The 12,511-nt window shown below is 47.0% G+C and overlaps 1 protein-coding gene across 2 annotated transcripts in view; it reads left to right on the top strand.

The window, feature by feature from the left end:
• The window catches only part of Snx9 (sorting nexin 9), an 83,931-nt gene extending 81,232 nt beyond the window's left edge, over window positions 1–2,699 (top strand). For both annotated transcript variants that reach the window (XM_045158405.1, XM_045158406.1), the window contains exon 18: window positions 2,204–2,699. In XM_045158405.1, coding sequence (XP_045014340.1) covers window positions 2,204–2,251 — 48 coding nt within the window. In that variant the 3' untranslated portion in view covers window positions 2,252–2,699. The remainder of the gene's footprint in view (window positions 1–2,203) is intronic.
• The last annotated feature ends 9,812 nt before the right edge of the window (window positions 2,700–12,511 follow it).

Genomic DNA, 12,511 nt, shown 5'->3' with positions numbered 1-12,511 from the left:
ATCAAAAATTTAAAACTTTCATTCTTCTGTCTTGTGATATTTTTGTTTAGCAGTGTGTGTCAAAAACAGATCTTTCCCATCTAAAATAAAACTGCTGTCTGAAGAAAAGCTCTGTAGCCTTATAGAGATATCTGGGTCATGCCTTGTCTCCTACCTCATCCCTCATCTGTGCATCACCTCCCATGTGTTCGGGGGTGATGGTAAGCCAGTCCTCTGCTCACATCCCCGCACGGTCACCTCTGGGTTGCATGCTGCCGAAACAGCCTGACCCCAGTGGTAAACTCCTAGAAAGGAGTTGGATTCCCATGCCTAATGCTTTTTTGTGAGTTACTTGTACAAAATAGTGGGTTAGGAGACAAGCTTGTGGGAAGAACTCATCCACAGCATTGTCTTCGCAGTGCCCCGGCCTGTGCGCCTTAACCGCACCCTCAGTGTGAATTGTCTCCGCAGTGCCCTGGGCCTGTGCGCCTTAACCACACCCTCAGTGTGAATTGTCTCTGCAGTGCACCGGCCTGTGCACCTTAACCACACCCTCAGTGTGAATTGTCTCCGCAGTGCACCGGGCCTATGCACCTTAACCACACCCTCAGTGTGAATTGTCTCCGCAGTGCACCGGGCCTGTGCACCTTAACCACACCCTCAGTGTGAATTGTCTCTGCAGTGCACCGGCCTGTGCGCCTTAACCATACCCTCAGTGTGAATTGTCTCCGCAGTGCACCAACCTGTGCGCCTTAACCATACCCTCAGTGTGAATTGTCTCCGCAGTGCACCTACCTGTGCGCCTTAACCACACCCTCAGTGTGAATTGTCTTCGCAGTGCACCTACCTGTGCGCCTTAACCACACCCTTAGTGTGAATTGTCTTCGCAGTGCACTGGGCCTGTGCGCCTTAACCACACCCTCAGTGTGAATTGTCTCCGCAGTGCACCGGCCTTTGCGCCTTAACCACACCCTCAGTGTGAATTGTCTCCGCAGTGCACCGGCCTTTGCGCCTTAACCACACCCTCAGTGTGAATTGTCATCGCAGTGCACTGCATCTGTGCACCTTAACCACACCCTCAGTGTGATTGCCTTTGCAGTGTACTGGGTCTGTGCTCTTTAACGACACCCTCACATGGAATTGTCTTCACAGTGCACTGAACCTGTGCACCTTTACTACACACTCGCTGTGAATTGTGTCGTGTCTTTGCATGTGTTAGAATCCAGCAAATTATATTTGTCCCTAGAAAATTCTAGAAGGGCCACTCTTGAAATTTTGATAATTTTGTTGCGTTAGTTTTCACTTCTGCCTGTGGTTTAATTGCAGACCTTGTAATTCAATTAAAATCTATGTATTTTTGTCACTGTCTTTGCATAAATGTAAGTGGCTGATGGCTACTACAATGGTCCCAGGTTTTAAAATATTTTGTTTGTTTATTTATTTATTAGAGAATGAGCTCACCAGGGCCTGTAACCACTGCAGACAAACTCCAGATACATGTGCATCTGGCTTTACTGAGGAATTCAGCCTAGGTCCTTAGGCTTCATCGGCAAGTGCCTTACCCATTAAGCCATCTCTCCAGCCTCCAGTCTCAGGTTTTAGATCAATGTAGTCTTACAGCAAAGTACCTCTTAAATTATTAAAACTTAGGTTTCTCTTCATGGAGCAAACATGTATGACTACGTACTACATATGTACTTAGCACCTATTTCAGATGTAGGATCCCAAGGTGTATAAGACATCTGCCCCTTCAAGGAGCACCTGGTATCCTTATGGGAGACATAAGCACATGAACAGCACTGCAGTACACCCGTGGCTCTGTCACAGGATAGACTACCATACACCACCTAATTAGAGAGCAGCACATGGCTTCCCAGGGTGCCTCTGGAGTTCATGCTACTGCAGGAAAGAAGAGGCTCGGGGCAAGTGTGGCAGCCCAAACTGCCATCTGCTCCCTGGAGGAGGAGAGGCTGGTCCTGAAGTGCTGCCCTGCTTTATCACAGGGCCAGGCCATCAGCCCAGATGGGCTGGTGGGAACAGAGGGCAGAGCGTCCCACATGCTGTGGAAGTGTCCCCAGAGGTAGCACAGGGACCCAGAGCATGTCAGAAGAGATGAGCGTCGAGCAGCTGACAGTACTTGGCACGTCTGTCAGACTTAACTTGAAGTGCAGTGACTTCAGGGTTGTGATCACAGTGATCTCACAGTCTCTTTGTTTCTCACCAGATCGCAGAAAAGCTGAGGCAGGCCCTCGGCCGCTTTCCGGTTATGTAGAACAGAATGGAACATGAAGAAAACGCCCAAGTGCTTCTTTTTGACTGGGACAATGCAATTCAAAGTTGTTGTTTTTTTCCCCTACTGTAAAAGAAAAAGAGGAAAAAGAAATGGAAGAAAACCAAAAAAAAAAAAAAGAAGAAGAAAAAAAAACCTATTTTTTTTTCAACTAGCCTAAATGCATCCATTATTTAGGGATGATCTTTGGTTCATTTCTACACTCGTTGCTTAAACCAATGGAAATTGTCTCTATTTTTGGAAAGTACATGAATTTATCAGGATTTTGAATGGAGAGTTAGGGGTTCTCCCCACTGATATTTTACATATAATCATAATTTATACATGACCCATGATCTTCCAGATCTTGCCCAGTGCCAGATAATTAATTACTAATTGCTTTCTTAAAAATATGAACTATGCCAGAATAAAAAAAAAAATATGGTTTGTATATTTTTATAACTTTTGGTCATTTGGGGTTCCTGTGTGTTTGGGAAGGTCTGGACACCCTGCCCTGGCATAGCTATGATTCAGGTGCTCACATTCAGGAGGGAGGAAGCAAACAGGGACACCCAGGCTGCCTGATGCCTTGGGCTGCATCGCCACCAGGCCACCCCTTGTCCCTCTGGTGGACACAGATCCACCTGCAGGGACATTTGTCCTATGCTGCTCTCGTTCAGCACTCTTTTGCACTCCTCTCTAACTCATGCTTCATGCTAGAAAGACTGTCAGAAAAGTTGGGTACTTTTAAACTTCTCTGACTTGTCTGCCACCCCAGGCAAAAGCCATCCCAGTGCCCACTCCCAGGAATGCCTGGAGGAAGGAGCAGTCTGCATCCTCCACAGCTCCTTCCCCTTCCACTCTGGTTCATCGGACGAGGAGAGGAGCTGGCAGCTACCTGGTTTGCAGTGTGGTGCGCCATAGGCTGGTCGGTGCCCTCTGGAAAAGATGCAAACTGGAGTTTAGTTCCCGTCCCTGCCCCCAGCACGTGATTATGAGCAGGTGGCAACCTGAACACTGTGCAATAGTGAGCTGAGGACGGGTGCGAATGATGCTCATCCCGGCCGCCTGGCCTGCAGACAGAGAGGCCCCATCCTGCACCGAACACAGCAGGGTTTCCAGCGGCTTCTAGTCTGCCCACTCTTGCTGCCTTCCTCCTGCAGACAGTAGCTCACCTTCCACCGTTGCCTTGTGACCTGACCCACTGCTCTCATGTTTCTGACCGAATGATTATGTTACAGAGAATGGGAGTCTGGGCCAGCGTAAATAAATGACACCAAAAATAAGTAGGTTAGAGAAACAATTGAACGTGAACATGAGAAATTCTGGTTCAATATGGGATTTTGGTAATGTTTTATAAGTAATTTTCCCCACTTGATTTTTCTTTTATAAAATCCCATAGAATAGTGTTTATGATACAGCCATTTAATATATGTAAAAATTGTAAAGAATATGTATAAATATTTTACATAAATGTAAGAGCATGTAGAAGCCAATATATAAATAAATTGTTTAAAAAACTGTACAGTAAATTCTCAGCACTTTTTCAAAACACATTTTGGTACTGTATTTATTAGAATGAGAGAGAGTGCAAGCGGGTGCATGCATGCACAGGGTCTCCTGCCACTGCAAACAAACTGAGACGTATCTGCCACTGTGCGCGTCTTTCTTTACGTGGTACTGGGGAAGTGAGCCCGGGCTGGCAGGCTTTGCAGGCAAGGGCTTTCAGCCACTGAGCCATCTCTCTAGCCTTGCTGTTTGGCATTTTTGTGTGATTGAGGTTTTGTTGTTAATTGATTTCACTGTAGCTGCCAAAAATGGTCCAGTTAATGAATTATTCTCTAAAATACCTCTCTCCTGACATGAATTCATAATTTTGGTTTCTTAGCCTTAATACCAGTCCTGGAAGCACATGGCCATCTCCTCAGAGCTGAAAATAAATGCTAATGCTTCTTTCAGATGTCCTGTGGAGTTGGTGGAAGGCAGGAAAACGAAAAAGGACTCTAAGAGATGACAGGGCACGAGGAGCCACGGGGCTGACTGCGCCAGGGAGAATAAAGAGAACTCAAAGTTAGACAATCCAGTGGATGCAGGTACTTGAAGGTTCTCCTTCAGGTGGCTAAGTTTGTGTGGTATATATGTCCATCTCCTCATAGAAAGCAGTTCCTCTATGTTGCTTTTTGATTTTTTATTTTATTTTATTTTTTAGTTTTTTGATGTAGGGTCTCACTCTAGCCCAGGCTGACGTGGAGTTCACTGTGTATTCTCAGGCTACCCTCAAACTCACGGTGAGGTGATCCTCCTACCTCTGCCTCCCGAGTGCTGGGATTAGAGGTGTGTGCCATCATGCCTAGCCTGTTTGATTTTTTTAATTACTTAAACTAACCTTTACCTACCACAGAAGAGCTATAGGAACTTTTTAGATCTTGACAGTGAAGAACTAGCAGGTTTTGGAGACAGGGAGGGCATGTGGAAGAGAAGGCCGGTCTACTTGTCCAGCAGATGACACTGGTTGTCCACCCCAGGGGTTAATGTGTGCTGGCTCACACTGAATGGGACAGTTCTCACACGCGGGAGGGGGAGCATGGTGGGCTTCGCTGCGGGCACTGGTCCTTAGTGCTTCAGGTGAGGGATCCTGCTGCCTCCTCCGTCTAGGGAGGAGGTGGGTCAGGAGCCATGGGAGGTGCACTCCAGCAGAACGCAAATGCACGTCATGCCCACAACAGCAAAGGCATTCCTAAGCACAGACCATGAGGCTTCTGTTCCCCACATAAGGGAACATTCTGGCCAAGGAAGGACACTGTCCCAAAGGCCACATGGAACCCCCATCTTTCCTAATACAACCAGTACCTATCTGCAAGAGAGAGCAGTAGCTCCTGCCTAGAGGTCAGGAGTCTACAATACCTTATTTAAAATCATAAAACTATACAAACTCTATTTAAAATATTTATTTTTTTAAAATTTTTATTTACTTATTTGAGAGCGACAGACACAGAGAGAAAGACAGATAGAGGGAGAGAGAGAGAATGGGCGCGCCAGGGCTTCCAGCCTCTGCAAATAAACTCCAGACGCGTGCGCCCCCTTGTGCATCTGGCTAACATGGGACCTGGGGAACCAAGCCTCGAACCGGGGTCCTTAGGCTTCACAGGTAAGCGCTTAACCGCTAAGCCATCTCTCCAGCCCTATTTTATTTATTTATTTGAGAGAGATAATGGGCATTCCTCCAGCTGCTGCAAATGAACTCCAGACACACGTGTCTGTCACCTTGTGCATCCGGCTTACATTCCTGGAGAATTGAACCTGGGTTCTTTGGTTTTGCGGGCAAGCGCCTTAACTATTAAGTCATCTCTCCAGCCTATACAAACTCTTAGAACAGAACAAAGCTTCATGGTGGGTCTGGCCAACATGCATGTTAGATGACCTAAACGAGTCACAAAAGGGGCACAACATCTGATTCTACATAGGTAGAAAGGCCAGAGTCACATAAGGAGTGGGAGAGAACTGAGGAGTTAATGTTTGGTGGGCACAGAGTTTCAGCTGAGGGGAATGCAGGCTTGCTGTGAAACTGTATAGAATGGTACCAGAATAGCCTTTCAGTGTATCTTCATACTCTGGCTGGGACTGTATGCCCTGTTTTTCAGCCCTGTGGGAGTTCTGGGAAGGTGTGGCTTGTGTATTGATTTTCAGGTCTGGTATCACTGGCCTCACTCTCTTTCTTCAAATGAATATATACAAACAGTATTTAGCCAAAATCTCTCCAGGAGACTTCCGTCTTCTGTAGACCTTCAGGACACAGAGACACACAGTCTGTCAACAGAGGCTGGAAGCCCTGGCGCACCCATTCTTTCTCTCTCCCTCTATCTGTCTTTCTCTCTGGGTGTGTGCATTTATGAAAGGGGCCAAGAGAGTTTGCTCTTGCCTTATGAGAAGCCTGCAGGAAGGTTATCACCTAAGGGTGTCAGCCCCCATGAGAATCCACTAATCCCTTGATCTTGGATTACTATACTCCAGAACTCTGAGAAATTAAATGTGTGTTGTTTAGAAACCCACTTTCTTTTACTTATCTATTTATTTATTTTGGCTTTTTGAGGTAGGGTCTCGCTCTGGCTCAGGCTGACCTGGAATTCACTATATAGTCTCAGGGTGGCCTCAAACTCACAACGATTCTCCCACCTCTGCCTCCCGAGTGCTGGGATTAAAGGTGTGTGCCACCACGACGGCTACTTTTTTTTTTTAATTAATTTATTTATTTGCAAGTAGAAAGAAGTAGAAGAGAGACAGACAGAAAGAACGGGCATGCCAGGGCCTCTAGCCACTGCAAGTAGATTCTAGATGCTAGCACCACTTTGTGCATCTGGCTCTACGTGGGTACCGGGGAATTGAACTCAGATCATTAGGCTTTGCAGGCAAGTTCCTTAACTGTTGAGCCATCTCTCCACAACTGGCTACTTTTAAAAATGTTTTATTTATTTGAGATGGGTGAGAGAATGGGCGTAGCAGGGCCTCCAGCCACTGCAAATGGAACTCCAGATGCATGTGCCATCTTGTGCATCTGGCTTACATGAGTCCTGGGGAATCGAATCTGGGTCCATATGGTACAGGAATTTTGGGTTTCTTAAGGCCAGTGCACCAATAATTTGGGGTGTTCCTGGATCCTTGTCCTATGAATTCTAAGAATGAAATCTATGGACCAGAAGATATGGTTCAGAAAGATTATATCTTTTTTTTTTTTTAGGCAGATTTTGCTCTAGCCCAGGCTGACCTGGAATTCACTATGCAGTCTCAGGGTGTCTTCGAACTCACAGTGATCCTCCTACCTCTACCTCCCGAGTGCTGGGAGATTAAAGGTGTGTGCCACCACGCCCGGCCTCAGAAAAATTATATCTTAAAGCTTTAGGAGGACGAAGAGAAGGGGACTTAAGCCTAGAACATAAGAGAAAGAAGCAAGGGGAAGCTCTTGCCCAGGGAGACAAGAGGGGGTTTGAGAAGTCCACCTTGAGATTCAGATCTGGGTTTTTATGGGGAGTGGCTGCATAAGGAAGACCAGATTTTACAGCTTTGCCAGTAATCTTAGGTAAGGATCAGAGTTTCTGTCCTCTAGGAAGGGTGTAAACTTAGAGATCTTTCCTGGAGGGTGTAACATTCCAGTTTCTGCAAGCTTAGTGACATTTCCTGCTTTTAGTCAGGGAATATAAAACCATTTACTTTTGGAATTCTCTTACCCTGACTGCCTAGCCAATTTCTGTCTCCTACTACTTAGGCTTTGCAGGCAAGCACCTTAGTCGCTAAGTCATCTCTCCAGCCTGGCTTCAGGCTTTTTACATGGGGTCTGAGGCTCAAAATTGGTTTGCACAGCAAGCACTCTTACCCTCTAAACCATCTCCCCAGCCTTCCATAGTAGTTTTGAAAGCATACAGAAGCTGTCGCTTTCCCATTCACTGACTGCATCTTGACACTAATTCCTCAAAGTTCACCTTAGTTTTCAAGCATGTCAGAGTAGTCTGTAGCAAACCAAATTCTCCTCTTTTTCTGGGCCCACGATTGGGTCTTGCTTCTTCATGTTCATTAAATTACAGATCACGATGTAACCCGCCTTGGTCCAAGAAACCTAGCTGAGCACAGGTGATGGCTGCTGCTCCTCCCTTCGCCTCTTCTTCCTCTCTCCAGCCCTTCCTCCCACGGTGAGAGCAGTAATGAGTACTGGCATGGGCTGGCAAGTTTTGACTCTGAAGGCTGAGCCAAAGTTGAGAAGAGATGGCAAGTCCCATGAACAAAAACTACAAGGGAGGCTAGAGAGGTGGCTTAGTGGTTAAGGAGCTTGCCTGCAAAGAAAGCCAAAGGACCTCGGTTCCATTCCCCAGGACCCACGTAAGCCAGATGCACAAGGGGGCGCACACATCTGGAGTTTGTTTGCAGTGGCTGGAAGCCCTGGTGTGCCCAATCTCTCCCTCCCTCTCTCCCTCCGCCTCTCTCTCCCTCTTTCCCTCTCTCAAATAAATAAATAAATGAAAACAACACACACACCACACACACACACACACACAAAAACTACAAGGGGCTGTGCTGAGCTCTGCAATTCATATGTCTTTGTTACGAAGCAAGAGCTGTCCCTTCAGTCCTGACTGGCATGTCCCCTTTTCTTTGTGGAGCCAAAGTAGTCATGCACCCTGACGAAAAATATGGTCCAACCAGGCCTGGTGGCGCATGCCTTTAATCCCAGCACTTGAGGCAGAGGTAGGAGGGTCACTGTGAGCTCAAGGCTGCCCTGAGACTACATAGTGAATTCCAGATTATCCTGGACTAGAGTGAAACCCTACCTCAAAAAAAGAAAAAAAGGTCCATTTGGAAACCTTACATTCACCCTAACAGGGAAAAGGAGGAAAACGCAAAATTTATCAAAACAATTCATGGTCTTAGTGAATTGTTTTCTCTCTATTGGCCCCTCCCTCCCTCTCTCTCTCTCTCTTTCTCAAATAAAGTTTTTTTAAAAAAAGAACAGAAAAAATTATGGGCTGGAGGAATGTCTTAGTAGTTAAGGTGCTTGCCTGCAAAGCCAAATTCGCCAGGACCCACATAAGCCAGATGCACAGGATAGTGCATGCATCTGGAGTTCTGTGCATGCATCTGGAGTTCTTTTACAGTGGCTGAAGGATCTGGCACACCCATTCTCTCCCTCCCTCCCTCTCTCTCTCTCTCTCTCTCTCTCTCCCTCCCTCCCTCCCTCCCTCTTTATCTCTCTTTCAAATCAAAAAGAACAGGATTCTTTTTAACATTATGTTTAATGTACCTAATTACATCTGGATTTTTAAAAAAACTTTTATTGACGCCACCCTGAGACTACATAATGAATTCCAGGTCAGCCTGGACTAGAGTGAAACCCTACCTAAAAAAATTAAAAATAACTTTATTGACAGCTTCCATTAGTATAGACAATAAACCATGGTAATTCCCTCCCCCCACTCCCTTTCATCCCCTTTCAAATCTCCCCACCATTAAATCCCTTCTTATTTCCAATTAGCTACTCTTCTATATTGGTATTACCATCTTTCCTCCTGTTATGAATGTCTTGTGTAAGCTAGTGTCAGGCACTGTGAGGTCATGAATAATGAGGCCATTGTATGTCTGAAAGACTTTATTGTAAGCACTGTCACCCTTCCTTTGGCTCTGAAAATCTTTCCACCACCTCTTCCACAATAAACTCTGGGCCTTGGAGGGTGTGATAGAGATATCTCAATGTTGAACGTTCTACTGTCACTTCTTTTAAGCACTATGATGACCTGAGTCACCCCAGTGGTCATTGCTATCTGAAAAGAGGAGCTTCTGTAACCAAAAGTGAGAGCCAGGTGTGGTGGCGCACGCCTTTAATCCCAGCACACAGGAGGCAAAGGTAGGAGGATCATGGAGTTCGAGGCCACCCTGAGACTACATAGTGAATTCAGGTTAGCCTGGGCTAAAGCAAGACCCTACCTTGGAAAAAGAAAAAGTGAGAATAGCATTAATATATGAGTATAAACATAAAGTGCTTACAAGGCAGTTTGGTGAGCATCAAACATGTATTTAGCCAGACAACAGCGGTGTTACTCCCCCAGAGAGCTCATGACCTTCCCAGCCATAGGCTTTTGTTTTGTTTTTGTTTGGTTGGGTTTGGTTTAGTTTTCAAGGTAGAGTCTCACTCTAGCCCAGGCTGACCTGGAATTCACTATGTAGTCTCAGGCTAGCCTCGAACTCATGGCAATCCTCTCACCTCTGCCTCCTGAGTGCTGGGATTAAAGGTGTGTGCCACCACGCCTGGCTTTGCCATAGGCTTTTGACTGTGTTTTCAGTACCAGGCATGCATGTCCTCCTATGGAGTGTGTCTCCTGCCCACTTAGAAAGCCACTGGTTTCCTCCATAACAGACATGCCACTGTTGCACCAATTGGCACATTTGGTCTGACTGGCCAGTCAACGCTTGCAGGGTCCACTGCTACTTAACACCACTGATGACTTCTCTCTTCTAAAGGGCTGCATGCAGCTTCGCTCTGTCCAGTATTCTGACAGTCAACAGGGAGGAGGCTTCCAGCTCAGCTCCAGCTTGATTTCTCAGTGACCTGCAGCCCAGGCATGTGGAGTCTTCAGCCATAGGGTCTTACCACCAAGATGGGATTGTTTTTTTCTATTTTGACTTTTAAGTATTATTTATTTATTTGAGAGGGGGCAAGAAAAAAAAAGGCAGATAGAGAGAATAGATGCACCAGAGTCTCTAACCACTGCAAACAAACTCCAGGCGCATGTGCCACCTTGCGCATCTGGCTTACGTGGGTCCTGGGGAATCGATCAAACCTGGGTGCTTAGACTTCCAGGCTAAGCCGTCTCCTTCTCAAGATGGGATTCTTTTAATGAGCTTAGATCACTTCCAGCTGACTAAGCAGGCTGTAAATCAAAAAGGGTTATCCTTCAGTCACCCACAACTACACCTAGAATGGTACATTAGCCTAATGGGGCTAGAGTGGACCCTGAGAACTACTTTGAGGGAGCCTTTGGCTTTTGTTCTTTTTGTTGTTGTTTGTTTGTTTGTTTTTTGAGGCAGGGTCTAACTGTAGCTCAGGCTGACCCAGAATTCACTATGTAGTCTCTGAGTGGCCTTAAACTCATGGAGATCCTCCTGCCTCTGCTGGGTTTAAAGGCATATGCCACCATGCCTGGCTGCCTTTGGGTTTTGATCCTTGTGTGCTGTAAACTCTTCATTTCCTAACTGCAGAGGCATTTCTTTGAGATTAGGACTTACTTTCCAGCAAACTTTAGAAGGATTTTTGATAGCAGTACCTTCTAGAATGGGAATTCTTCTGCTGTGTGTCATGGGGACAAATGGGTATTGGTGAAGCAAACAGAATGTAGGCAAATTATTCTAGGGCTTAATGTGCTTTTCCCCTGGGGAAAGGGTTAGGACTGCTGCTTTATGGAAAAAATCAATTTCCATGCCCGGCCAGACTTTGAGCCGATGTGTCAGCAGCTTTTTTTCCCCTTGGAACTGCATCTGTTTCTCTTTTTCAGACAGCACGTGAGCTGAAGGGATGTCGTGAAGAGGGAATGGTTGAGCAGTTTCCCAGGTGTGCGGGGGGACAGAATCCCCTGGGCCCTTACTTATTCTTTCCAGCTGGTCGCCCTGTTCAGCCAGGCCAGCAAGAGGGAATATTTCAGCCCATGCTATGGTGGCATAGGGGTAACTGCCACCAGCAGGCATCCAAGAGCTCCCGGGCCCTTGGGCCAAGGTGAGGATGAATACAAGAGGAGAAGGAGAGTCCTGGACATGCAGCCCCTCCCGATCTCTGTAGCTTGGCCGTGAGAACTGGGGGAAGGATGAGGAGGGCAGAGAGGAGGAAAGAGCAAAGTAGTCCAGTTTTCCTCCTTGATCAAATAGCCCCTGTTCTGTTGTAGGGTTTTTTTTGTTTGTTTGTTTGTTTGTTTGTTTGTTTGTTTGTTTGTTTTCGAGGTAGGGTCTCACTTTAGCTCAGGCTGACCTGGAATTCTCTATGTAGTCTCAGGGTGGCCTCGAACTCACAACGATCCTCCTACCTCTGCCTCCCAAGTGCTGGGATTAAAGGCGTGCGCCACCACGCCCAGCTTGTTGCAGTTTTAAATATTATTAGCAAGCAAAGAGAGAGAGAGAGAAGTGTGGGCGCGTGCCAGGACCTCTTTGCTATTTGCAAATGAACTCCAGACCCAGGCACCACTTTGTGCATCTGGCTTTACTTAGGTACTGCAGACTTGAACCTGGGCCGTTAGACCTTGCAAGCAAGGGCCTTTAACCACTGAGCCATCTTTCCAGCTGCCCAGGCAGCTTCTTGAACCGACCAGGAGCATTCCCTCCCCTCCCCCCAGGCACTGCGAGTTGGAGAGATCAGAGTCCAGTGGCCTTTGGAACTGAGGGATTGGGGCCTTTGGGCTGGTGGTGTCTAAGGGCGGCCGAGGCTGGAGGGTGTGTGTGGGGGGGGTGTTATTGATTTGGTGGGCGGGGCTATGGAGCAGAGACATCTGAGGGGGCGGGGCCTGTGAAGCCCGCAGGTCTGCTGCGCGGAGCGCACGCCTGACTGACCAGCTTCCCTGGCACTGTGGTTTAAAGTGTAAATATACCTAGAAACACCATCCACAGGGCATTTTATAGAGCAGGGCATAAGTCGTTCTAATGGGCCTCCAGCCAGAGTGCGAGGAGGCGATTCCGCTGACCCCATCCACCGCGCCTTTCCCTTTCGGGAAGTGATGCCGCTGCCCTTGGTCAGCTCTG

Source organism: Jaculus jaculus, chromosome 9 (genome assembly GCF_020740685.1).
Source record: "Jaculus jaculus isolate mJacJac1 chromosome 9, mJacJac1.mat.Y.cur, whole genome shotgun sequence".
Classification (NCBI taxonomy): domain Eukaryota; kingdom Metazoa; phylum Chordata; class Mammalia; order Rodentia; family Dipodidae; genus Jaculus; species Jaculus jaculus.
Note: the sequence above shows the minus strand (reverse complement) of the source record. Positions and strands in the feature narration are given on the sequence as shown.